General features: G+C 62.5%; 1 protein-coding gene across 1 annotated transcript; it reads right to left on the reverse strand.

The window, feature by feature from the left end:
• Positions 1-13479: 13479 nt before the first annotated feature.
• Positions 13480-24057, reverse strand: IHH (Indian hedgehog signaling molecule). Its single transcript, XM_072874741.1, has 3 exons — positions 23755-24057; positions 17366-17627; positions 13480-14141 (listed from the first exon to the last, which is right to left on the reverse strand). Exons 1-3 carry the CDS (start codon positions 24055-24057, stop codon positions 13480-13482), a joined length of 1227 nt encoding a protein of 408 aa, XP_072730842.1.
• Between the last annotated feature and the right edge of the window lie 3023 nt (positions 24058-27080).

Raw genomic sequence — 27080 nt, forward strand, 5'->3', positions numbered from 1 at the left:
TCCTGTTGTTTGGAAGGCAAGTGAAGCAGCCGCTATTGCCCTGCCTAAATATTATAATGGCTAAAGGGAGCTCCCATCCCTGTATTTCTTCCCCTTCAGCACTGCTGTATTCCCTGAGCAAGAGATGGGTCCACCCCCCTGTATCCCACAGAGGCTGCAAACAGATGCCCAGGGAGGAGAAAGGCCGGGGCATATGGGGCCTTCCTCAGCCTCCTGTGCTTTCTCTGCTCAGTAACCCCAGGGGCTTCTCTTCCCCGTGCCCATCCAGTCTGGTCTGGAGCCTGCTCAGCTCCCTGCACACACATCACCCCACTGCAGGGAGCTCCAAAGGTCCCATGTATGGGACAACCTCCTCCTTCCGTTGCCCGAACCCAGCACCCACAAGCTTCACTGGGTGGCCCCAAATCCTTGTGTGGGAACAGATGCACAACAGCCCTGTTCCAGCTGCCTCCGTGGGAGGGAGGAGGGCAGGAATCAGCCCCATGGACAGCCCAGAGCTAGATTTGCTCAGAAGGGGATTTGGGGTGGATGTCACCCCACAGTAACACACCCTACTTGGACAGAGGGTACTGAAGGTGGAGGAATGTTCCTTTCCACCCCCAGCACCCCTGTGCCTGCTGCTATACCCTCTCTCCACCATCAGGGAGGCTGTAGGGCTCTCCCCTCCACCCCCAATACATCTGCCTCTGCTTTCCTAAGACAGAAGCCAATGTCCCTGCCAAGCAAAAGGACCCCAAGCCCTTTCCCTCTCCCCCCATGTGAGTAGCCAGCCCTGCCAAGCGGCAGGCATGGGCAGGACAAGATTTAGGGAGGAATGGAGCAACCTGGCTCCCAAGCACAGGAAGAAAACTACAACAAGTATCCAGGGAACAGAGGGCACAGCAGAGGTAGGACAGCTCTTCCTCTGCAGGTCAACAGCCTGCAATGGTGACAGCAGCAAGGGAGGAGCCACCGCTTCCTTATCTGAGTCCCCAGGACTGGCTCCAACAATTGCAATGGCTTGTTAGCTTTGCAGAGGGAACATGCCTTGAGAGCCAGGGCAGAAACTGGGGCTGCTGCACTAGGGCACAACAGAGAAGTTGCCACCTCAGTGACCACCATGGGGTGGCAGACAGGCAGGTAGCCAGCCCAGGAGAGCCTGGCTAACCCCTGCCAAGCCCTGAGACCATTTGTGGCTGCACCCACTGTAGCTCAGGCAGTGGAAGCAGGGCTTGAGTGAGGCTCGTTTGGGGGTCTGGGTCACAGCACCAAGTCACAGCCTTACTGTCCTCATGGAAATCCTCTGCACTACCCAAGGAGGCTCTCCAGAGACAAGCAACTCCTCCAAGGATCAGCAGCCCAGGCTGGTGCCCAATTCACTGATCCCAGGGTGATGTGAGTACAGGCAGCCAAGCAGCAGCCTTTGAATTGCACAAGCAAGAAATCTTTGCAGACACCAGCCATAAAACCTGGGTGGAAACATCCCAATAAAGAAATCTAGGAAAATCATGGAGGGAGTTCCCTCCTCCAGGTGAGTCAAACCTAGACACTGGGACCCTGCAAGAGGGTTGTCCAGGGCTGGAGCAGCTGGCATGCAGCCCACACCATGCAGGGGAGAGAGCCAGAGCCCAGGGCTGTGCACAGGAGAGCAGTGCCGGGTGGTGGCCAGCAGAAGGGGCGGGATGCAGGCAGTGATAGATGCCAGGGTGCTGATGAGTTCACAGTCTTCAGGGTCATTAATCAGATCAGAGCTGGATTAAGGTGTCCGAGGTCTGATTAGCTTCATTTCCCGCCTCAGGAAGGAGGGAACTCTCTTCCCCATCCATCAGGTCCTCTGGTGACAGCTCACCTGGTTGCTAACTAGATCTGAGGACTGTAATAAGTGAACATGACTGTGGCCTGGCCCCTTACCTCTGCCCAGCATCCTTCCTCCACAGGAGGGTCTCCACAGAGGATCTAAGGCAACCCCAAACATTAGCAACAGGTAGCAGACCCCAGGATATCAGCCAGAGACACAGCTTATTCCCACGGCCTGGGGGTGCAGGGCACTATGGACGGGAGGTGCCCCAGGAAACCACCCCAGTTCAGGAGAAGGTGGAGTTTAAGGGGGGATGTTCCCAGCCAGCACCATATTGCTCCCAGTCCCCCCACAGCTCACCCTATGCTGTTATGCCAGGGCATCCTCTGCTCACTGAGTGGCAGCAGAGCTTTCCCAAGGTGACCAGCTCTGTGAAACAGGCCAGCAAACACCACCTTGCTGCTGTGGAAGATCTTGGGCACATCCAGGACAGATCTCCTGAGCCCCATGCAGAGCTAGATGGACCAGCTTGAAGCCCTGAACCAGACAGGGTGCTTCTCCCATCTCCACATCCCTTGCTGGCTCAAGCCCATCCCATCAACATCTCCATTTGTCCCCTGCCTGATGTACCTCATGTTGACTGTGCCCTAACAGTGCCTCCACACTTAGTCTGCTCCTGTCCAGCAAGTGCAGACCAGTGGAAAGTCCATGCTGCCCAGGCAGCAGCGAGGTTCCTCAGCTCCTTCACCTCTCTGGGAGGGCCCTGATCACAACATCCCTCGCTGGGCAATGGGCAGCACCAGAAGCATTCACACAGCCCAGGGCTTCCTGGGACTCTTTCATTTGCCCAGGCATTTTGGGGGGATTTTCTGGATATGCCTCAGCTGAATGCTCAGAGCCCAGTCTTTCTTTAGCCACCTGAAAGCAGCAGTCACAGCAGCATCTATGTGGGCATACATAAGCCCTGCAAAGCCTTTTATTGCTGATGTGAAGGTGCCCAGCTAGACAGCTGGAGTTCTCTTCACTGTGTCCATAGCTTCAAATGGATTGTCTCCATGCAACTTCCATCCATGTGAGGTCAAGCACCAGAAGTAAAACTAGAAGAGCAAACACCCACATGGCCACCAAAGACACCCAGCTCTGGTGCACACAAGTTTTTGGCATCTGTAGAGACCTACAACACTGCCTACAGCAGTTCACATACTTCCCCACACTGTCGCCAGTGGTGCCTGAGCTCTCAGAAACAAGCCATGGGGGTCACAGGTAGTATTTGGGAGCACAGTTCAGTTTTACAGCCCCACCACTTCCTCAGTGTCACCTTGGAAAGCAACATAACATCCCTCAGCAAACCCAACTGCCCCAAGATCAAAGTCAAGGGTGCCGAGGAAAATTCATACCCTGATAAAAAATTACCAACTGGGACCAGACTTTCATTTTCCCAGGATCAAGTCCTTATCCCAGACATCAGATGAAGACATGACCCATGCTGGGGCTGTGTCTTGATTTTCACCTAACCTGTCATTTTGTCTGTTACTAGATGCACAATTTAGCACCAGGTCCTTCTGGAGGGTTTGGGTCACCTCCTGCCTTCAGTCAATAGAAATTACCCTTGAGACAGGGACTGGTGCAGGAACCCGTGTGCTTAGCCCATCCCAGAGACGTGGCAGGCACCCTGATTTCTGCCCAGGCTATAGATTTTAAGCCTTGAAAGAACTCCCTGTCCCCAGGGTGGCTGTACCAACTTGCTAAGCATTAACTACTACCCAGGTCCCAGCCCCCAGAGCTTCCTGTGTTCTGAAATTACTTCCCTGTAAGAAACCTACAGTGCAACAGCCTTGTTTAAAGCATCTCCCAGGAAGCAGTGGATCTTGCTGCTCTGGCCCTCGTGCCTCAGGTCATCTTGCAACTGTCTGAAGTCCCAAGCCAGCTCGTAGAGAAATACAGCCCAGAAGCATCACTGATGCTGGAGATGCAGGCTGTAAGCCTGCTCACAGGTGTTTTCCCAGCCATTCCCCCATGAGAGGGGCTGTGGAAGTGTCCCGCTCTCTTCCATGCTCTGCAGTCTCCAGCCCAGAGCAGGCTGAGCCCCTGGTGAGAAGCACTGGGTGCAAGAGCCTCTGGTCTGCTCCAGTTTGGGGTGTCCCAGGTTTTGTGGGAGCACTCACTACTGCCCACAGCTGGATGCTGCCCTTCCCCTGCCCCTCGCAGCACGGCCACCCGCTATCTCTGGAGTCTGGGAAGCCACAGGAGGCTGGTGGGGAAGGTAAATAAACTGCCAGCCCCATGGTGATTTGTGGCTAAATGAACAGTTGAAGTCATCTGCGAGTGGCCCGGGCCCGTTAACCAACCAGATAATGGGTCTTAATCAGTCCTGCAGCAGTGGGAGCTGAGCCCAGCCTGCGTCAGACCTGGCACAGCCAGCCCTGGGGTCCCAGGCTGATGGGTGGCTGTCCCCTCTGCAGCAACACTGGCAGAGGCATCCACACCGCTGTCGTGGGAGCAGAGCAGCTGTCTGCAGAGCCCCACACAAATGCTCTCAGGGCTCCTCATCTGTCTTTAGGGGTCTCCCCGTGCTCTGGTGACGACAGGAGACAAGTGCCAGGCAAGTTGCTGAAGCCACCTCCTTGCCTGCTTCCAGAGGTGCTGTGCTCAGTCACTGCCGTGCCCTCTGCCTGCCTGCATTCCCTCCTGCATGGGTCTGCCTGCACCTGGCCACCCCAGGGACTTCCGAGCCAGCCACAGGCTCCCAAGGGTTTCTTCATCCTGGCACATCAGCTGCTTGGTCCAACAGGCAGGGATCTGTCCTGGAAGGCAGAAATGCCCATGCCTCCATTCCCCTGCCACCACACAGGCTTGGTGGGGTACACAGCTCCCCCTGCCCACCTTACCCAGCCTTCATACCTCCCTCTACACTGAGCCCCAGGTACCTGCCCTGACCAAAGGGGTTAATAGGCAAAGCAAACACAGCTCAGTCCCTCCTAGACAGGCCTCCTGCAGGGATTTCTGAGCAGCTGTTTATTTAGCCAAGCAATTCCTCAAATAAGCAGCCCTATCTCTGATGGGACATGGCAAGGCTGAGCAGAAAAACTCATTAACAGCTCCCATCCTGGAGCAGGGGGATGGCAAACTGGCACGGGAAGGCTTGCAGGGCAGGGAGGGTACCTGCCCTCAGCAGAAGGACCCAGGGCAGCTCTGAAGGGTCTCACCTGATCCCAGCACACAGCCACTGCGAAGGGCTGGGGCACCAGCATCCTGCAGGATCAGGCCACACGGCTGCAGGGGACAGGCAGGGGATGCCCTAGGGCTCCCCCCTATTAGCTGTTGGCTCGGCTTCCTGGAATGCAGCGATGCACTACAGAGGTGCTCAGGCTTGGGGACAGACAGCTTGTCTCATTGTAAACACATGACTTGGATCTGAGCTGACCGTGTGTCCCTGTCTCTCTGTTTCTTGCAAGGACCCAGGGTCAGACTGCTACATTTCCAGTCCCATTAGCCCCTAACCCCTTTCCTCTTAGACCCTGCAACACCATGAGCCCACAGCACTGACCCAGAGATCTCCATCCTACTGCCCCCAAAATGAGCTCTAGCAGCACCTGGGCTCAGCCTCAATGTCTGTCCTCACCCCAGGCCTTGGCTTTTGGGTGGAGATGCTAAACAGCCAGCATCCCCCACAGCCCAGCATCATTCAGGAAAGCAGGGAAGTGACTAAACACACAGCACCCCTCCTGCTGCTTCCCCATGCCCCCACTCCCACCGCCCTTGCCCAGCACATCATGTCCAGTGCCACATGTCCCTGGCACAGCCAGACTCTCCTCCTCCCACGCCCCCACCACTGGGCACACCAGAGGATCCCCCAGCCCTGCTTTTTCCTGTCACCTCCAGGATCTTCTGTTTTTGCTTCACTGGGTCTTGTCCCAAGGCCAGAGCTGCACACTGGGGGGGATGGAAGACAGGGATGGGGACCAGTGCAGGGTGACCCCCCCCCCCAGTAGCACAGCCTCACCTCTTCCCTGTTAATGGTCTTTCCATGGAGTCAGCTCCTAACCTGCTCCCAGGGTGACCGGATAAATCAGCTGCTCCTCCCAGGACCTTGGGCTCTAATTAATGTCAGCTCATTAACGAGATAACGGCCATTTATTACCCTGTCTCCCTGGCTGCTGATTAACCCTTTCCCAAGGCAGGGGCAGGGGGTGGTGATGCCATGGGGCAGGGATGGTGGGAGTGGGTGATGTCTGTGCAGTGAGACCCAGGGACACCTCAATAAGGGCGGGACAGATGGACAGACAGGCAAGCAGGACTGCAGAAGAACTGAGCAAAGGATGGATGGGACAAGGGGGTTCAGGACATTTGGGTTTTCTTCCTAGTAGTATGGTAAGGGCTCGGTGGATTAAAGCCTTGAAGGAGCTGCCAAGACTCATGGTCTCCCCCTGGGTTGTCATCATGGCCTCCAGCACATCCCTGTGCTTCAGTGTCCCCAAATGTCCCTACCCCAGCCCACGGGGGAGAGCGTGGACGAGACCTAGAGCAAAGCACAAGACCTCTGCATGCATCCCTGGCCCCAGCCCCTATTTTGAGGAGCTGCCACACAGTGCCACAGACAGTGGGAAGCCACCAGCATGTCCTTGCCTCTAGAGGCAAAAGCAGCCCCAGCTCCATCTCCCCGGTGAACTGCTTACACCACAGAGCACTGGGGCCGGACGATCTGCCCTGGGGCAAGAGGGAGCCTTTGACTTGCCCTTGACCTGGGCCTGGGTGCCGAGGGCAGGAGCAAGGGGGCTGGGGCGGGCACGGTGCCACCGCCCGGCAGTCCAGCACCAGGCTGCGGGGGCTAATGCTCTCCGTACATCAATCACGCTGCTCGGTGGCTCCCTATTAGTGGGAGCAGCGGCTGGTTAATCAGGCTGAGGGCTTCGGCTCGTTAAGCTGACACCTCCGTTGCGAGAGTGAGACATGGGGGCACGCAAGGTGCCACTTATTTATTTTCTTCTTTCCCAGGGAATATATTAAACAAATTAAATTCCTGGAGTGTTGGGTCAGCACAGCCGGCTCCGCGCCTGTCCCAGCTCCACCTAGCTCAGCTGTGGGGAGGGGACTGTGCTCCCCAGCCTGCAGCAAGCCCGCCCCGGCACTGCTGCAGGGCCCCAGCCCTTCCCCCCCGTGCCTCCCCAGCCCCTTGCAATAGGACACAGCCCCCTTATTTCCCTCCCTGGGCTGTGCTGCGACCGTAGCTGCTCGGCCGTGCTGAGCGTGGTTAGTGCATGGGCAGGAGATCTTGCAGGAAATGCGGACCATGATTTTGTACAGAGAGACCCCTGGGAACCAGCCTGCTGTCCCTGAACAGACTTACTCGTCCCACAGGGAGGACAGATGTGGGGCAGCCTTGGATGCTTTCGGAGCAGCTTGTAATGCTCCCTGATCCAGGGAGAGCCAGGGTCTGGTTTCAGCCATAGCACCAAGCCTTTTTCTTTGCACTCTTGGTATTGGGGCTGGGGCAGGTTGACACTGCAAGGTCCCTCCACAAGCAGGAGTGCTAGGAGGGAGTCCACTTACTTTCGGTAAAAATTGAGTCTCCATCACAGGACTCCAGGAGCTGGGGATTTAGAAGAAAACACTGCACATCCCAAGAACAGCTTTCACACCATGAGCATTAACATCACTGGCATTGGCCTCAAACTGTACAGAGCCATGAGAACAAGGGTCTTCGTTGAAGCATTCCCCTGCACTGGACCCTTTGCCTGCTTCAGCGTCAGTCACCCCTTCAAAACCGAGTGCTCTCCCTGCTCAAACCCCCCGAGGGCTGGGATGCCATTTTCTCGCTGCTAGGCTGCTCTGCTCCACCCCAGCACTGGCTGCATTTCAGCCCTGCTCCAGGTCTGGTTAGCTGACAGGCATGGATGGAAAACTTGCTGCAAATTAGTCATTAGTCCCTGGAGTTGTTTATTTAATGACCATTTGCAACTCTTCCCTCCATTACCACCTTTCCCCTCCTCATTCTGCCAGCAAAGTCAGCGGCAGCCTGTCCCGCTCCGCTGTCCCACCCCACCCCAGCCCGTCCCATCTTGTCATCCCCATCCCTTCACACAGCCCGGTCCCTTCCACTCAACCTCAGTCCTTCAAGCGCCTCTTCATTTCAGGAACGGACCCACCTTTTGCTGGTGGAAGGGTGACTCCCTGGAGGTTAGTGAAGAATTAGAAATAATTTAATTTACCTCCCTGTTTGGGCACTTTGATGAGCTGAAAGGCCCCTTGTCAGGCAACGAATCCATCTTCCTCCAGCCTTACATCAAATTTCATTCGCTAATTAGAAACTCCTGCCCCGGAGCGTGCTGCCCCCACCCCGGCCGCCCCTTCTCCCCACCAGCACCATTATGAAAATAAATCGTTCCATTAGCTGCATTGTTGTGGCTGTGGGGCCCAGTGCTGGGAGTTATTAGAGCGGGAAGGAGGGCGTTGGACTAAGACAAATGATTTATTAAGGAAAAGGACCCTTACTAAAGAAAAGATTCTTACTCGTCCCCTGCGTGTGGGTGCATACTCACACCCCCCCCGTCCCGTCCCGACGCCTGGGCACCCCAGAGCCACTCATGGAAGGTCAGCGCCCGATGGCTGCGGGTTTCCCCCCGGGGCTGTATCCTGCTGGCTCCTCCTGCAGTGCTGGGAGCCCCCTGTCTTATACTGGGACAATGTACAAGGTAGCAGCTGATGCCGGCTGCCAGACCCCCCACACGGTTCCCAGCCACCCCTGCCTGCCTCCCCCTTGTACGGAGGGTGGGGGACCCCCAGCCTCACCCCCAGCTCTGCCTGCCCTGCAGCAGGGACCCGCAGAGGGTGCTGGGTGGGTCCTTCTGGCCCGGGAGGGGATATGGGAAGGGAAAGGTAGGCTTTGGTGTGTTAGCTCCGTACCCCGTGCTGTGGGAGAGGGAGCTAGTGGGTGCTCCTCCAGTGGGAGGGTTGGCAGGGCTCACCCTGGGTGCGGGGAGAGGGTGTCAGCCCCCTCCGTGGGTCCAGGGTGCTCTCTGCACCTGGGGGATGTGGGGTGGACATGGCTGCAGAAGTGGGCACTGCCCTGGGGTGCCCGTGTCCTGTGGTCCTCACAGTGCCCATGCTGTCACCATGGGCCATGCACATGTCCCCTGACCTGTCCCCAGAGGGGACAGAGATCTGGAACACAGGGACACCTGGGTACTCCAGACAGTGCCTGGGATATAAAGTATCTGGGCTAGGAATAAAGTAATTTGGGGGATTGGATGGCGATGCTGAGAGCCGGGGGGTGTCCAAGCCCAACCGATGAGGTGGTGGGCATGTGTCTGTCCAGGGGATAAACGTATGTGTAGGGGGTGGATGTGTGCGTCTGTCTGTCCGTGTCTGTACAGGCACAGCAGGCTGTGGTGTGACTCCCAGAGGCTGCTGCCTGCTAAAGCACCTCCACCCTGCCCCGGGGGAGCTGCCAAGCGCGGGCAGAGGGGCTCTGGGGAGGGGCAGGCAGCCCCTGCAATGGAGGGGGGCTCCCAATGCTGTCCCCACACGAGTGTCACGGTTGAGAGAGGGGCAGGAGGTGGGGGGCGAGTGGCAGAGGGGGAGGTGGTGGAGGTGTTTAGGGCACGGGATGGGGCACCATGCACCCTCCTGGGGCTCTGTGGGCCGGGGGCCAGGGTGCTAGGACCCCTCCCCAACAGTGCTGCAGAGAGCAGGGTCTTGCCCCTGTCCCCGGAGCAGCAGTGCTCTGAAAAGCCATTAAGCTAAATTAAGCTAATGCAAGTAGAGTGAGAGGCTGGTACGGGCTCCCTCTGCGGGCACCCGCCGGCTGGCAGCATGCGGGGCTGAGCCGGGCTGGGCAGCCTCTCCTGGGCTTTTTTTGGGGGGCGCAGCTATGGGTCGGTCTGCCCTTGCTGGGAGGAGAATCCCCGCAACCTGCTGTACTGACACCCGCAGGCCCAGATATTTCGGGGTGACCCCCCCTGCATCGCTGTCACAAGCCCAGGCCATGGGGACCTGGTTGGACCCAGAACTCCGGGACGATGGGGACAAACTGCTGCCTTGCCCCGCTCCGCAGGGAAACCTTCCCCAAATCTTGGGTCTTCTCCAAGACCCAAACCTAAGTCCTGGAGTCCCGCAGGATCCCCACCCTGCTGTCGTCTCCTGCCCGTGCCGCTCAAAGGTGCAGTTCCCCACAAACTGGGGATGCTTTCGGGGTGCTCCGCTCCCACTCCCCGAGCCCCGACGCCCCCCCCCACCCCTTGCCGGGACCCCAGCACCCAGCGTGCTAGCCTGGGGCCGGGAGCAGGCTTGGCTAGCGCTGCTACGGCAGAAGGCCACAGCGTAAGGGACAGACGGGAGAGGCGGGGACGGGGACAGCGTCCCCCCTTGTTAACAGCGCCGGACCCTGTAGCCTTTTCAAGGCTCTGAATAGGGGGTGGTACCTCTCCTCCCCTGAATTTGGGGCCGGGGGTTGTTGGCGCTGGTTTAACAGGCTCAGACAGGGCTGGAGGGAGGGGGGGGACACACGCTACCCCAGATGGGAGCATGTGGGGGGTTTCTCCTCCTGCCACATGCCCTTCCTCTCCCTCCCGCCCACCATTCACATGGTAATAAGGACAAATTGATGGAGAGATATCCATTGTGGTACCCTCCAGCCCGGCCCTTCTGCCGGCCACCCACCAGCATCCCCATCCATCACCACCCAGCCGGGACTCTGGTGGGACTCCGCGGCCCGGGACTGGCACCCTGGGAGATGAGGCTGCTTCAGGTGCCTACGAGCAGTGGGGCAGCCCCTAGGCAGCCCTGGCTCTCCTGGGGTTGAGTGACAAGAGAGGGGGGGACATCCAGGGAAGGAAGAGCCCCCCCATAAGTCCTGTCTCTCAGCTGGACGTCATTCTGTCCTCACCATCCTTGCCGTGGGGCTTTATGGGGCTAGGGGGGAGTTAATGGGGCTTCAGAAAGACCCCAGAATCTTATTTATGGGTGTCCCTTCTTTCTCTCGCTGCCCTGGGGCCAGTCCAGATCCAGGACCCCCTCACTTTCCCTGCTTCAACCCCAAAGCAGCCCCCCAATACTCTGCAGCATCCTCCTAATGGGGCAAAGACCTGTTCCCCCATACTCACTGATACCCTAAAAACCTGGGCCTGGAGATGGGCTGCCCACAGCGTCACAGGGCACCCCAAAGAGCACATCCTCTCCCCATGCATCCCTGCCTCCGGCTCCCCCTGCCGTGCCTGCGACGGCAGCCTGATTGAAATTTCACTCCATAAAGCGCTTCTCGAAAGCCTGACCCCGTGGCCCCCCCGGGGACCAATTTGTCCTTCTCTGTAATAAGAACCTAATTAAATTAGCTCAGCCGCCTCGCAGAGCCCTTAAATTAGCTGTGGTGATGAGGGCCCTCGCTGACAGCCTGCTGCCGAATTGCTCCACACTCGCCATGCTGTGGGGTCCAGGGAAAGTCCTGGGGGGACCCCCCTCCCAGCCCCCCTGGGGAGACCAGGGCAGGGCAGCTTGGAGATGGGGCAGGGGCTGCACAGAGGGGTGCGTGGGTGGGACAGGTATGGGGAGGCTGTGTGGGGTGCTGGCAGGTGGTCTTCCCTTCTGCTGGCATGGGGATGGGGTGGAGGGGGGGACAGGGCTGGCAAGGGGTGAGGAGGCAGAGCCAGCAGTGACTAGCACTAGTGTCACTGCAAACCCAGTGTACAGGGTAGGGCATCCATCTTCTCCAGGAGCACTGGGTTAGTGCGTGTTGTGATGATGGAGATGGTGGGGAAGGGTGTCCCAGCATGGCTGGGCTCTGGGGCGATGGACCCAGACCGGGATGGAGAGGTGTCCCATGCAGTTCCATGGTGGCTGTCCGTCCTACATCCTGCTCTCCTTGCCCCAGTTTCCAGGTGGCCCCAATGACAGCTTGGTCCCATGTAGGCTGGGTCACTCCCACAGCCTCCGGCTGCCCACCTCCCCTGGGTACAGGGGACTGGGGAGGGAGAGCTCGCCTGTACTGGTGGGGGGCACTGGGGTGGCCAAATCTTACTCCTAGAGAAGCACAAGATGCCCTCTAGCCCTGCCTGCCCTGTTTATGATGGGCAGTAAGCGTCCCCGATCCCTGCCTGCCCTCCCCACACCAGAGCTCGGAGCGCCCACCTGGGAGACGATGGATTTATTGGGCTGTGTCCTCGACCAGGAAAGGTACATCCACTGAAGAGACAAAAATATACCTGCCATCGGCTGCGCTCGTGCTCTCTCACTTCACCCCGGACAACAATCACCATAAAACCTGTGCTTTAAAATAATCTTTAAATAATTTCTGCTTTTTGTTTAAAAAAAAAATCACCCCCTCCAACCAAACAGCTTTCCCCCTCGGCCTGCGCCCGTCTCACCCTGCACGCGCCCACGCTGCCTCCCAACTATGGTACATACAAAGAGCAGATAAATAAATAAAGACGCGTGATGCTGCAGGGGGGAAGCGGGTCACAGCCCCCCCCCCAGCCTCCTCACCTCCCCTAACATGGAACCAGGGGAGGCTGAGGGTCTAACTAGGATTTTGGTGGGGGGACTGTGGCTGCAGCTCTGATGGGACTCTCCCCGGGTCCCGGGAACGGGTGAGCAGCAATGAGTTACCCTGAGGGTTTGGGGTGCTGGGGGATTGGGGAGGTCAGGCCAGGCAGGGTCTCGAGCTTGGGGAGTTTTTTTAGCTTTGGGGTGGGAAAGGCATGGCTTTGGGCTGAGCCAGCTCAGGGCAGGATGCTGGGAAGGCAAGGGAGTGAGCACTTTGTCCCCAGCCACTTTCCTTCCCCCGGCTCCACCAGGCTGGGGCTGCAGCCCTGGCTCTCCCCACCCCTGCTCTCCCACCAGTGTGTGCCCACGCCTGGCTGGCACTTGCACCCTCCTGCCCACACGCCTGCCTCCACAGCCCCCTCTTGCCAGCCAGAGCCCCCCGTGCTGTCACAGTGTCCCCACAGGCATGCCTGGTGGGTGGCTATGGTGCTGGCTTTGGGCAGAGCTCGGGGTCCCGTTCCCCAGTCTCTCACTCCAGCAGCACTCGTGTCACCAAGTCAGGGGTCTCGTGCCAGAGCTGTGCCAGCCCCTCCAGCCCTGCCTGTGCTTGGGCACCCCAGGCATACAGGGGCTGGTTTTGGGTACCACCCTGCACCCACAGTCAGGGCTAAGGGCAAGGCACAGTCCCAGTACCTGGGTCACCCTCCTCCCAGCTGCCGTGTCCCAGGGGTGGGAATGGCATCGCCCACCCTCCCGCCCAGCAAAGGACCCTGGGACCCCTCTCCCAAAGCCTCCCCACCGGGTGCAGGCAGGCTGGGAGCCCCGAAGGAGCAGCCTGCAGCCAGGGGCTCTCTCTTCTTCCTGCTCCCCCTGGTCTATCAGACCTCCGTCGTTAGCTAATCTGCACACGCACACGCACATCACACGCACACACACAAATAGCAGCATGTGGATCCAGCCGGGGGCACCCCCATGTCTGGGGGGGGACCCTTCATGCCTCCCCCCTGCCCCCAGGAACAGGGGGTGGGGAGGGGGCGGTGGGCATGGAGGAGGCACACCGGGGAGCCCCGATACCCCCCAACCAGGAGGTGGCTGTGCCCCGAGAAGGCAGGGCTGGAGGCAGCTCCCCATGGGCACCCAGCTTTGGGAGGGGGTGCTGGCCCCCGGTGAGCCGCCCTGCAGCCACCACCTCTGCCAGCAGCGCCGGCCACGGCCGGGGCGCACCCTCAGCTCTCGGCCCGGGGTACCCCCAGTGGGTGGAAGCTGTCGGGGGGCAGGAGCAGCCTGCCCAGGCGGTAGAGCAGCCCCGAGTACCAGTGCACGCCATCCCCCTGTGCCCCTGGCCACCCCACCAGGCTGTGGTAGAGCCGGAGCGGCCAGAAGGCCAGCTGCGCCAGATGTTGCTCCTGCACGAGGGCGAAGCACGAGGCCACCATGCCGTCCACTACCAGCGTCCCATGGCGCGTCAGTGGGGCGTAGGCTCCCACGTCCCTCCGGTTCCACACCCCCACCACCTCGGCGGGCTGCAAGCTGCCCCCCACCCCCGCCACCAGCACAAAATGTCCGGGACGCACGCGGCTGGCGAAGGTGGGACGGAAGCGGGCAGCGGGCGCCGAGGCGTTCTCGGCCACGAAGAGCAGGTGGGTGGGTGTCAGGGCCAGGCGCCGGGGCGGCTCCCGCGTCTCGATGACATGGAAGGAGGTGAGGGCACGGGGCTCCTTGTCCAGGAAAGCCAAGAAGTCGCTGTAGGTGGGCCTGCCCGCCCCGTCCATCGCCAGCACCCGCTGGCCCGGGCGCAGCGCCCACAGCGGCGTCCGGGCACCGTCCTCCAGCGTTGCCAGAGCCCGCCCAGGGAAGCAGCCCCCTGTCTTCGCAGCGGCCGAGTGCTCTGCATGGGGAAAGAGAGGACAGGAGCGTTACCCATCTGCCAGACCCCCAGCATCACCCTTCCACCATGCAGAGACCCTCCCAGGCTGCCCGGCTTTGCCCACCCGGAGATAACCTTGCCCTGGCATCACCAACGTGCACATGTCCCCTGTGCATCCCCAGCCACCAATCCAGCCTCCCTGGGTGCCTGCTCCCCCAGCCACAGTGGCACTGGGGGTGGCACTGGGGGCTCGAGCCACGCATGGCAGCACCTGCTCCCCGCTGTGGTGCTAGGGTGCTGGGACTGCTCTGCAGAGCCAGGTCCCGAAACCCGCCTGGCAGGGGGAGCGGGGCACAGCCACAGCCCCAAATGCGCAAGGCAGTGCCAAGGGGCACCTGAAGCTCGAAAGAGGGGAGGCAGAGCCCTGAGCCGGCGGCAGGCTAAGGAGCAGAGTGCCCGGTCGTGCTCTGCATGCCCACAGCATCCCCTTCCCCTGCAATGCTGTGCCTCGGTACCGCTGGGGAGGATGCTACAAGGAACAGCGCAGGGTGCAGCACCCTCCTCCAGCACTGCAGTACCCCTCCACCCTGTGCTGCAGCCCTGCTCCCTTCTCCCACCTGCTTGCCCCTGCACCGCTGATGCCAGCTGACTCCCTCTCTGACCTGCAGGGAGATGTCACAGCTTGTGGCCATCATCAGGCAAAAGCCACCAGCCTCCTGGGCAGGGCTTCACTAGCGGTTGTCACAGGGTAAAGCACCCAAGCTCTCTGGGGCTTGTCCCCTGGGATGGTGGCACAGTGGTCCTACCCCTCCCCAGATGAAAAGATGCAGCAAGTCACCAAGTGTCACCAGGGGCCCATCCTGGCACTTAGCAGGGCAACCCTGGCTTCCCAAGGAATGGTGCTCAGCTCCCACAGTAGCCCTGGTTCCCCAAGCCCCAGCAACCCCCATCTTAGTGTCTATATGATGCCCTCCCACCATCTGCCAGGGGCATCTCATCTAGGGTCCTGCTCCTGGCCCTGCACAGTCCCAGCCTTGAGCTCCCAGCCCCCCTCAGGGCCCTCTCCCAGCTCCCTCATCTAATCCTTGAGTGTCCCCACCCAGATGGCACTGACCCCCATCCCTCCCCAGCTTTGGGCAGAGCCAAATCCCAGCCCCCAGGCCCATGAAGAGAGGCATCCATCTCTGGGACAGAATGCTTTTATTGCTCAGATGAGGTGCAGTGTCCACCCCGTGCCTGCCCTGGAGGCCAGGTCCCAAATCCTGCACCCTGCATCCCCAGGCAGGTGGCAAAGCCATGTGGAGGGGCTGGCAGGAGGGTGAGAGGGGCACCTGGCAGAAGCGGGGGGCACAGGCGCTGGGCATGGAGGGGTGTGCAGGTGCAGGGGGGACCCGAGGAGACGCAATACATACAACAGGCCACGCGGCCATCCATACAAAAATAAAAGCCATTTACTAAGAGGCAGGGGCAGCCCGGCTGCCCTCTGTACACAGCTCTGGGGGGGTTCAGGATATGCACCCCACAGCCTCTACCACGCACCCTTGGGTTCCCCATGGCCTTGGAGATAAATACGGGAGACCCAGAGCCCCGAGGAACCGCTGCGGAGCGAGGGGGCTGTGGCCAGCCTCCAGAAGCCCTCCAGGGCCTCAGGGCCCTGGTCTGCTGTCTGGGTCACGGCATCCCTCTTCGGTTGGTCCAGGGGAGCATCCTGGGTTTCAAGAGCCTCAGTCCTTCTCCAGGGCGACAGCCCCACTCCTCTTGCCAGCCCCAAGGCTCTGGGGTCATGGTCCTTGCTTCGGAGCCTGGTCCCACTCCTCCAGCCAGCCCCATAGGGCACCCTGGGGCGTGGGAGCCCTGGTCCTTCGCCCACACTTTGTCCCTCTTCTTCGGGGGCGCGTTGCTCCCTCTCTGCGGCACGGTCACCCCACCTCCATCGCTGGCTGGCGTTGCGCCCGTCCTGGCATCGGCACGGGGGAGCGGGTCAGCGCGGGGGGACAGGCTGGCGTCTGGGGGTGTCAGGCCGCTGACCGCGGGCTAGGGCAGTAGGACAGGCAGAGTGTGGTGGGAGCCGAGCCCAGGGACAAGGGATGCGGGGCAGCCCCGCTGTACCAGCCGCGGCACCACCGCAGCACCATGCGCGGCACATGGGTGTGTGGGCACGTCTGTGGACACGTGTGTGCAGCCACAGCCCTCTCCCCGTGCGTGTGCACGCGTGTGCAAGTGCTCTGGGTGCGGGCACGGATCTCCGGCACGGCAGCCATGTGCCGGCACGGTGCCGGTGTGCGTGCAGCCGCGGAGGCTGCCTCTGCGCCCACGCAAGCCCACTCACAGGCAGAGCCCTTCCCAGCCTGTCGCGACAGGGACACACGTGCATCCGGGCAGCAGCACGGCCCTCTGCTGGGGCGTGGCCGCGGGCGTGAGCGTGTCCCGTCGTGGCCGGTGCCGTGCGTGGGCCACTGCTGCCCTCTGCCGCACGCAGCCAGCGCGGCCGCTCCGGCGGGAGCTGCGCGGGGCCCGGGGCTGCAGCATCCTGGGCAGGGAAGCTTCTCCCCGGGCTGCGCGGGGCCTGGCACCCCACGCAACCTCGTCCCGGCCACGGGCAGGCCCTGAGAGCAGCCGTGTGTCCCCCCCGCCTCACTGCACCGCACGGGGGGAAGCGAACACCACCAGCGACGATAGCACCCCTCACTCCGGTCCAGCTGCCTCTGCCCCCAGCACCCCCCAGCTCTGCTCCCCTCCGCAGAAGACACTGCACAGCAGAAAGCTGATCCCAGGGCACCCTGGCCCGTCCCTGCCTGGGTGTCCCTGTCCCCGGCCCTGGCCAGTCAGGGCTGGACGGATGCTGCTGCGAGCTCAAGAGCAGCCAGCAGTGGAGGAGGGCAGGGCTGGATGGGGCTGAGCGTGGGCAGCTGGGCACTGAGGGACTGCAAGGGCAGAGGCAGGGGAGGCAGATGCAGTGGGCAGACTGGGAGGACAGGCTGGGGGAGAAGGGGACGTGGGGTGAGAAAAGAAGGTGGGTCAGGATGCAGGTCCGTGGGAGCTAGAAGGGGAATTTGCCCCATGGCCCTGCTGGCCACAGGTGTGTGACTCACTCCCCACCTGACTGTCTGCTCCAGATAGGGAAATCAGGCTTCGAGAGCCAGCACCCCCCCGGGAGCACCCCACCCAGCCAGCCAGGCTCCCCAGGCACGCCACAAAGGGGGGGCTGGCCCCCGGCCCCGCTCGCTGCCCTCCCCTGGCCTTACCTGACTTGACGGAGCAATGGATGTGCGCCTTGGACTCGTAGTAGACCCAGTCGAAGCCAGCCTCCACGGCCAGGCGAGCCAGCATGCCGTACTTGTTGCGGTCCCGGTCCGAGGTCGTGATGTCCACGGCTCGGCCCTCGTAATGCAGCGACTCCTCCGAGTGGTGCCCGTCCTCGTCCCAGCCCTCTGTTACCCGCAGCTTCACCCCTGGCCACTGGTTCATGACAGAGATGGCCAGGGAGTTCAAGCGGTCCTTGCAGCGCTGCAGGGCAGAGGGGCAGAGTCAGTAAAAGCTTTTTGGAGGGGGGTTAGCTGCCTGGTTGGCACGTTGTATCCCACCATGCTTCCACGAATCCTCTCAGGGAATCCTCTCAGACCCTTTGGAGGCTGGTCCAGCAGAGGAAGATCTGAGAACATGAGGTGCCTTGTCCATCCTGTGCCCTCCAGGCTCCCTGCAGTGCCAAATATCCCCTTGTTTAACACAGCATCTCCCAAGGGTGTGCACCCCAACAGGGTACCCATCTCCTCCTCCATCTCCCCACTGCTTCCTGGCTCATTGAAGAGCCTGTTGGGCAGCAGAGCCTTGATCAGGGTGAAATATCTTCTCTGCTCCCAGGACACCCCCCCACGCTAGCACTGCACCAGGGGCTTCCCACTGACAGGAGGAGGATGCAGGAGCTGAGACCCTGCTCCCTCCTGACCGGGAGGATCTCCCAGGGTCTCCAGCACTGCCTGTGGGCACAAATGAAACAACCTGCCCAGTCCTCAGCACAGCTCTGCTTGGTATCACTCCTCAAGTCCTGAGGCACAAAGACACAGTGCTGGGAAGCCTCATAGCTTCATCCAGCCTCTGCTCGCATGGGAAATGCCAAACCCTCCCAAGAGCTCTGTTGTGCTGGAGCAGAAGGGATGTGGGGTGAAGCCCCCTCCACCTCTCCGTGACACAAGGGCCAAAAAGCCAGGGCTGAGGAACAGCAGCAGATCCCAAAAGCCCCAGACCTGGTGGCCACAGAGGTCACACAAGCAAGACAACTGCCCTGACTCATATCCCCCTGCCACGGTCCTCCCCAGCAAGCAGGACGCCAGCCCCGAACGCCTGCACCGCAGCCCTCCCAGCCTCGCCCTGCGCTGCCTGCTTCCCCCAGCCACAGCTACATCTCAGGGAGGGACCAAGCCCCCGCGCACTTGGCTTGCAAAAGTACAGCCTGCACTTCTGGTCCCTTCCGCTGCTGCAAAAGAGATGGAGGAGAGCTAGAAAAGGTGTAGGAAAAGTAATACGGGAGCTTCTACAAAAAAACAGGTGAATGGACTAGGACTGTGCAGCGTGGAAAGGAGATGCTGGGGGGGGTCCCAGAGAGCGCTATAAAATCAGGGTGAAGGAGAGAGTCACGTATGAGGCCAGTCCTGGGAAACATTGAATGAACCGACTGGGCAGCAGCCTAAAAAGCAGCCACCATGGGGGACGTTTTTGCGTGATGCCCAGCTCAGCACTGGAACTCCCCACCATAGGATGTCGTGGGTCATGAGACACAGTCACGGCAAGCATGAGCCAGGGCTATAAAACCTGATGCTGGCTACACCCTGGGCTCAGAAATGCCCCAGCACTGCTTCTGCAGGGAGCTACACCCCAAAAACGTGGGCCCTCACCCTATCCCCAAACACCTGCTCCCATCTAGGGGAGGTGAGCACTGCTGCTCTCAGGGAAACCGCTTGTGCTTGGCAGGGTCCAGGCCCCGGGAAGGGCAGTGCCAGGCAGGCCTTCGCCCCGCATGGGGCGGGGGAGCACCTCTGCCCTCCTCCCACGGCTCTCTGGGCGTGGGGAGATAAGCCAGGAAGGTGTTGGACAAATAGTTGCCAGGTGAGGGGAGGAGGAGGGAGGGGAGTGACTTTTGTCCCCGTCCAACACCACAGTGGTGCCACTTGGCACAAGCACCTCCCAAGGTCCCCAACCCCATGGGGACCCTGCAGAGAAGGGCAGCAAAGGGGTTCGGGGCTGGAGGCAGGCAGGAAGCCCCCGATGCCCCCGTGCATCACCCAGGCCATCACTCCAGTCATCCCCTTGCCGCTCCCATGCCAGCACCCCACTCTGGGCACCCCTCCTGCCCTCACTGCCAGCCCTTCTGTCTGCCAGGGACACCCTGCCCGCACACAAACACCGAGACCCTCCAACCCCTGTCCCCCAGGCAGGGACGCCGCCTGCCACCAGCCCCCGGGGCAGGGCCATGCTTCTAGCATGGAACCCACCCGGGCTGCCTTGTGCCCTGCATGTGCCTCACCCAGCGCAGCCCCAGCCCAAGGGTCCCACCTTCCCCTCCCTGCCCTGCCCGGCTGGACGCGCAGCGGCAGGCAGGGCCCCGGAGCACCCTGCCCCGGGGCTGCCGAGACGGGCGGCTCTGCCTGTGCCGCTGGTGGCCAGCAGGTGTCAGAGCACGGGCAGGGAGCGGGCAGGGACCGGCAGGGAGCAGGTACCGACGGGCAGGGAGCGGGGAGCGATGGGCAGGTAGCAGGTACCAGTGGACAGGGAGCGGGCAGGGACGGGCAGGTAGCAGGTACCAGTGGACAGGGAGCGGGCAGCGACAGGCAGGGAGGGTCGGGGAGGGAGCAGGTACTAACGGGTGGGGAGCAGGAACGGGCGGGCAGGACAGCAGCGGGCAAGGAGCAGGCATGGACGGGCAGGGAACAGGCAACTATGAGTAGGGAACAGGAAGGGATAAGCAATGATAAGCAGGGAGCAGGCAGTGATAGGCAAGGGCAAACAGGTGGGGATGGGCAAGGAGCAGGCGCAGGAGGCAGGGAGAAGACAACAACGGGCAGGGATGGGCAAGGAGCAGGCAGCAATGGGCAGGGAGCAGGCATGGTCAGCAGGGAGCGGGCACAGATGACCAGGGAGCAGGTAGGGATGGGCACTGCCTGCCCAGGGGCTCTGCTGCCTGCACATACAGGTAGGCAGGGACCAAGAAATGTGTAGGCAGGGGCTGTCCACAGGCTCTGTGCTTGCTGGGGCTGCAGGGAGAGCCCACCTCCTCCCCACACACAGCCCAGAGGGGCTACAGCATCCTCGGGGACCAGGGTGACCATGCCTGCCTGCATGGCATGGTCACCCTCCTGCCTGGGGGTGAACACAAGGTCTCGCAAGGTGACAGCAAAGATGTGGAAATGCCACCATGGCCCATGGGCCCTGCGGGGCCCAGGCTGGAGTGGGACGTCCAAGCTCAGCCATGTAGCACTGAGCCCTGGCCATGGCTCACCAGCCCCAGCGCTGTTCTGGTGCCCAGCCGGGAGGCTGAACACCATGCAACAGGCATGTAGCAGGTTTTGGGGGGAAGGCAGGTGGTGACAGTGTGTGAGGAGGGGGCACAGATTGTCCCTGTAGTGGCACAGATGACTGGGTACTGCCAGGCCACATGCAGGATGGGGCCCCATGCCACCACGCTGAGCTGGGTGGCTCTGTGCTGTCCCGTGCACATCACGGTGGAAGACCCTGGGGATGCTGGGCTGGGCTGAGCAGAGGTGTTCTCCCCACTGACCAACACTGGCATCTCCCTTCTTGTGTCCAGACCGGGGACAGGACCATGTCCTGTGGGGGAAGCCAAACCCCTTTAGGGAAGGGAGCAGGTCTGGAAGAAAAGGCACAGCTCCAAGACGGGGCACAGTCAGCAGGGACCCCAGGGCTGTCTCAGGGGAGGTATGCAGGACACTCAGGTGTGACCACAGGCTCAGCAGAGGGGTTGTAGACGGAGTGTGCTTGGCCACAGCTACCCCCATGTCCAGAGCCTGGCCAGAAGAAGAGGGGTCCCACTAGCATCTCCCCCCCCCAGGTGAGGTTTCTCCCAAAGGAAGCCAAGGGTTCTATCTGAAGGTCTCCATGAGAAATTCCTCACCACTGCAAGGATGGTCTCCATGCCAGTTGGGCCAAGAGTGGCTGCAAGGGGCAATGGCTGGGGTAGGGAAAGGCTTGGGGTTGAGACTCCATGGGGACAGGGGGCCCGGGACATTCCTGGGCCAGGCTGCCGGGGAGAGGTGAGGCGGGCTCTGCCTCCAGCCTTATCTCAGCACCTCCGAGTGGGACCAGCGAGAGCAAACACACTGGAATTCTTGAGGAAGATGAAACGATAAAGGAAAGGCAGGCAGAGAGCAGCACTACCCACCCCCCCAAGAAGGCGGCATCTTCCGGCTGCCTGGGACACCCAGACCCTTGGACTTGGGGAAAGAAAACAGGTTTGAAATGAGTCAACAGCAGTAAAAGTCAGTACACTGGGGGAAGGGACAAGGAGTTGGGTCAATGGCCTTTCCCAACCCATAGCAACACAGAGCATGGTGCCAGAGCCAGAGCTCCCACGTCTGGGGGCATCTCCCACCGCCAGGGGCCACAGGACAAGCCCAGAGGGCTGTGGGACGGCAGCAAGCTACCAGAAGTCATGACACTTCCATAGCAATGGGGACAATTCCCTGCAGAGCTGCCCAAGGCACCATGGTACCCATCTGTGCAGGGATGTGTGGTGGCCAGGGACCCTGCTGGGGTAAGAAGACCAGGGAGCTTCCAGGTACCCTGCCAATACTACCCTGCGGGAAGTGTGGGGCTGGCAGGGGGGACACGGAGCCCTCCCTTTCCCAGGGGTGCTGAGGGGCATTGGCCGGGTTAGGGCAGGTGGTAGGAGCACTCTCAAGAGCGAACACAGCCAGAAGCACTCTCCTGCCTCCAACTGAAGCAATACAATGTTATCCTTTTCCCCGACGCATGGACAAGCGGAGCTCACTGCTTCTGCTTCCTCAAGTATCCCTCAAGCTGTTCCCCAGGGGATGCAGGCTCCAGCCCAGCCCCAGCACTCCCATCACCAGCAACCACGACCTGTGCAACTCCCCAAGCTTGGTGCTGCCTCACAGGGGGTCTCGATCCCTCTGCTGCAGTCCCCAGCCTGAGAACCACCCTGGACCATGGCCCCTGCCCTCAGGGACCTGCCTGCGCGGCATGAGGGGTTGCAGAGCTGTCAAGCCAGCATCCAAGCAGCTTTTCCTCCCGCTGTCACCAACACCTCAGTCAGAAACCATGGCCAGAGCCCCACTCAGTGCCTACCACTACGGCCACCCATGCTCACCCACCCACCAGTCCCAGACCAGGGGGTGCAGCGGTCAGCGGGGCAGCCCCGTCTCCCCCCCGCCTCTCCCGGGAGCTCGCTCGGGCTATAACCCAGTGCTGAGGCTGGTGGCTGGGTTTCTTAGCAAGGCCGTGCGGCTCCTTATCTGCATTCCTGAAACCCTCAGGCATTCTCCTGGCAATATTAAAACACAGAGTAACCTTCGTCCAGCATCACCCCCCCACCTCTGCTGCCGTCCTCTGTCCCCCCCACCCCTCCTTCCCGCTGGCCCAGTGCACTTGTAAGCGACTGCAGCAGGGCATTTGCAATAACAGGTTGTTCCCGTCCCTGAGCTCAGCAAGCCGAGGGCAGCCCCCATCGGGCACCCTTCAGCATCCCACCCGAGACACGTGGGAAGAGGGGACACTGAGGCACAGCACAGGGTTTCAGCGACAGAGTGGGGACAAGGTCAGCAAGGGCGCTCCTGCAGCCCAGCTTGCTGCTCTGCCCACTCCCCTCCCTGCCAGCACACCGGGCTCTGCTGTGCCTCTCGGCTCCCGCAGGCAGGCTGCCTGCTCCGCCAGCCGGTACGCAGAGCAGAGGGGCAAGGGCAGGATGGGTGCAGCGGGGCAGGGTGCTGCCCGATGGGGGAAGAGCGCGGCACGGCACTGCCGGCTCGCGGGTGGTTTGGCAGGATGCTGCCGGATCGGGGGCCGGCACGGCAGGTTGCTACCAGATCAGAGGCAGAGTGGCATGGCTCGGGGGGCACTAGGGCAGACTGCTGCCAGCTCGGGGGACAGCGGGACGTGGGCTGGGGGACAGCAGGGCAGACTGCTGCCAGCTCGGGGGACAGCGGGACGTGGGTTGGGGGACAGCAGGGCAGGGTGCTGCCACCTCGGGAAGCACAAGGGCACACCTCGGGGTGCAGCAGGCACGGGTGCCACCGCCTCCGAGGGGCAGCGGGGCAGGGTGCTGCCATCCCGGGGGACAGGGTGCTGCCGGCTGCGGGCGCGGGGTGCTGCCGTATCAAGGCGCAGCGGGACGGGCTGCTGCCCGCTCGGGGTCCGACGCGCCCAGCCCAGCCGAAGCGGCAGAGCTTTGCAGCGCCCGGCCAAGGGAGATGCCCGCGCTGCACAGCCGGCAGCCCGGGCCGGGCACCGGGACGCCCGGGGCAGGACGGGGAAGCCGCAGCGCCGGGTCCCCCGCTGCTGCCCGCGCTGCCCCGGGAGAGCGGGGCGCAGGGCGCTCCTGGGCAGCCCCGGTGCCCGCAGGTGCCCGGCGCGGGGGTAGGAGCGGGCGGCGGCGGGGCCGTACCTGGGTCATGAGCCGGTCGGCGCCGGTGTTCTCCTCGTCCTTGAAGATGATGTCGGGGTTGTAGTTGGGCGTGAGCTCCTTGAAGCGCTCCGAGTTACGCGCGATCTTGCCCTCGTAGCGGCCGCTGGCCCCCAGCGTCTTCTCGGGGACGTTGGGGCTGAACTGCTTGTAGGCGAGCGGGATGAGCTTGCGGGGCGGGCGGCGGCGGCTGCCCACCACCCTGCCCGGCCCGCAGCCGCGCACGGCCGGCGCCAGCAGCAGCGCGCACCCGCTCAGCAGCAGCAGCAGCCGCGCCGGCTTCATGGCGCGCCCGGCGGCCCCGGGGCGGCCCGGGGGACCGGCGGCTCCGGGGGCCCCGCTAGGCTCGGCCGCCGCTCCCGCCGCCCGCCCCGGGGCTCCCCATGCGGCGCGCAGCCGGCGGGCAGGTGCCGGTGGCGGCGGTGGCGGCGGCGGCGGCGGCGGCGGCGGCGGGGCGCGGCGGCTGCCCGGCGCGGGTGCGCTCCGGCTGCCCGGTGCGGCGGGCTGGTGTCGGCCCGCTCTGAGCTGCCGTGGCCCGGCGGCGGCAATAAATAGCGAAGGGCCGTTTGTTTTGGCAGGCGAGCGGCCGCTTGCGGGGCGCGGGGCTCGGCGCTGCCGGAGCCCCCCGCGGTTTGCGCCCCGGCGGTCAGCGCGGCGGGGCTGGAGCCGGAGCCGGAGCCGCCGCTGCCTCCGCTCCCCGGGCAGGAGTGAGAGGGGAAATTGAAGAGATCCGGGACCGGGAACCGCCAGGACCGCACCCTGCCCGTGTCCCAGCCTCCCAGCGCCCTCCCTCCCTCGCCTCCTCCCCGCGGAACCTGCCCCGGGCCGCCCGCAGCCTCCTCCCCCCGGCCGAGCCCCGCGGCCCGCAGCCCACCCCGCCGGGGGTGCCCGCCGCCACCTGCCCCCCGGGGCAGCCCCGCCGCCGCCCCGAGGCGCGCCTGGCCCGCCGTGCACCCCCCCGGGGCGTCCCGCGGGGGCTCCCCCGCGGCGGCGTGGGCGCGGGGTGGCACCCCCGGGGCTCCAGCCCCCGCCGCGCCGCCTGCTCGCCAGGGGCCCGGGCCTGCGGGCGGGGATCAAACAGAGCAGGGAGGCAGCTGGTTGAAATTTAACCACAATATTCTCGCTCCCCATTGTTTCCAGGGAGGCCCGATATTTCCACAACAGGATTATGGCATCTGATTAACTCGCTGAGACAACAATGAGGGGCTGGGATGGGCTTCCCCTTCTAGCTGCCAAAAGGGGAAAGTAAATACAACACCCTGATTTCAGGAGCGAGGGCTTGCAGGGCCCCCCCGGTTCTCCCCTAGCTGTGTGCCGGGGAGGGGTCCGGCACGGCTCTGCTTGCACCCCCTCTGGCTCCCTAGGACCTTCCCAGGTGAGGCAGTGCCTTGGGATGCCCCCGCGCACACAACTCTCAGGGATGTCACCTCGCCAGCTCTTCGGTGGGCACAGGGCATGGGTCACTCCTAGGGATACACAGAGAGGCCAGGCTGGAACAGCCCGGACAGAAGTCCAGCTCTGGCTGCAGGGCTGTGCTGGCCTCAGTGGGACCGAGCAACCTGGGCAAGAGGGCTGCAGGCTGGGGAGCCAGCAGCACCCATGGGCTTGGGATGCTGCTATCCAGCGGCCCCAGTGCACCATTTCTTTGCAGGAGCTGCAGGCAAAGTGCAGCTGGCCAGAGGTGTCTTCGTCAGGTTCTCGTACTCAGTAGCCACGCTCCATCAGATTTTCATACTGGTTTTGGGTACCCAAATCCCATCCTTAGGAGCATCAGCAGCAGAGAGAGCAGAGGGGATGTGTCACAGCACCACTCCCCATCCCTGCCCCTGGCTTCCCAGGGCTGCAGAAGGGGCACAGTTCCTGTGCATCACGGGCACAGGAAAATTGGAGCCTGGGCTAGGTCCACAGGGTCCTCCAGGCTGGTTCGTACTCCCACCAAAGGAATGAGCCCAGCTCCCCACCTTGCTCATCACTGCCACGAGGGAGTGGGGAACAGGATCATCTGGGGTGGCACTGGGTTCGGGGGGTGCAGGACATCCCCAGGCAGAAGTGCCGTATGGCTGCTGGTGACCAGACCCAGACTTCCAAATAACCTCTGCAGCCTGCCAGCATGCAGCGTGCCTGTCACACATGTCTGTCCCCCTCCCAGCAGCTCTGGGGTGACAGCAGCCTTGCCCAGCCCTCACTGGTGCAACATTCGTGTCCCATGGAGGTCCAGGGCAGCAGACAGGGAGCTGGGTTTGTCTGTGACAGCAGCTCCTACCCATGCAGGGGCCCCGGCATCCTGCATCGGCTCTAGCCGCAGCAAGTAGTGACAGCGTCCTGTCACTGCGTGCAGAGTCCGTCGCCTTCCCACGCAGCAGGGACCTGCTGGGCTGGCCCGGCTCCTGCGCAGGACGTGGGACACAGGAGAATGACTCCCGCTCATTAACAGCTCTGTGCTGATGAAGAGCAGCCCCACAGGAACTGCCCCAGCTCCAAACAGCCCTGGTCCTGCCCCGCTGCCCTGTGCTGGTGGCAGGGGTGGCTGAGGCAAACTGTGGGAGCACCACTGCCCCACGGCATCGGCATTCCCAATGCCAGCCTGTGTCCCTGCCAGGCAAAGCCCACTGGCACATGGGGCCAAGTGGGAGAGGAGCCCCAGGCACGATCGGGCAGCCAGGGCTGCGTGTGCGGGGAGGGGGCTGGAGGCTGCTACAGGGTCCGTCTAACCAGGGGGTGAGGGGGGATTTCTGCTCGGGGGGGGATTTCTGCTCGGGGAGCTGGTGGGAAGGGATGTTTGCTGCTGCAGCGCTAGGGCGCAGGGAGGGATTACCTTCCAGGGGAGGTGGGAGAGAGGCAGCGTCTGTCCCTGTGGGGCACGGCATCTCCCAGAGCGCTCGGCCGCTCTCGGGCACTGCTGGGATGCCCGGCCACCACGCACGGCTCCTGCCTGCGTCCCCGCCGTGCCCAAGTCCCTCCTTCCTCTGCACCTCGGCTTTCCCCACCACCGCATCCCCCTGTCCCTGCCCGGGCGGGAGGGCAGCGCCCCGCAGACACCTCGCTGGGCTCCCCGGGCTGTCCGGGGCAGGGGCACGGGGCTGGCACAAGGCCCCGCAGGGCTGCCCGGAGCCGGGCGCTGCAGAGGGCGAGCGGGCGAGCGGGCGGCGGAGCCGGGCGACGCAGTCTAGGTGGTGCTATTTCTCTATTTTTGTACGGGACGGGTTTGGGATTTTCCTCTCCCTATTCGCTGCCTTGGTCGTCTTCTTCTCCTCTCTCTCTCTCTCTCTTTTTTTTTTCTTTTCCTTTTCTAAAAATACTTGACAGCG

Source organism: Ciconia boyciana, chromosome 10 (assembly GCF_034638445.1).
Source record: "Ciconia boyciana chromosome 10, ASM3463844v1, whole genome shotgun sequence".
In the NCBI taxonomy this organism is placed as follows: domain Eukaryota; kingdom Metazoa; phylum Chordata; class Aves; order Ciconiiformes; family Ciconiidae; genus Ciconia; species Ciconia boyciana.

What these genes read in the sequence shown, in the direction of transcription:
- IHH (XM_072874741.1), bottom strand. Translation starts at nt 24,057, where the DNA reads ATGAAGCCGGCGCGGCTGCTGCTGCTGCTGAGCGGGTGCGCGCTGCTG. An exon ending in CCGACCGGCTCATGACCCAG is followed by an intron (nt 17,628 to 23,754) that starts GTACGGCCCCGC and finishes TCTGCCCTGCAG; the next exon opens with CGCTGCAAGGACCGCTTGAA. An exon ending in CCATTGCTCCGTCAAGTCAG is followed by an intron (nt 14,142 to 17,365) that starts GTAAGGCCAGGG and finishes TTCCCCATGCAG; the next exon opens with AGCACTCGGCCGCTGCGAAG.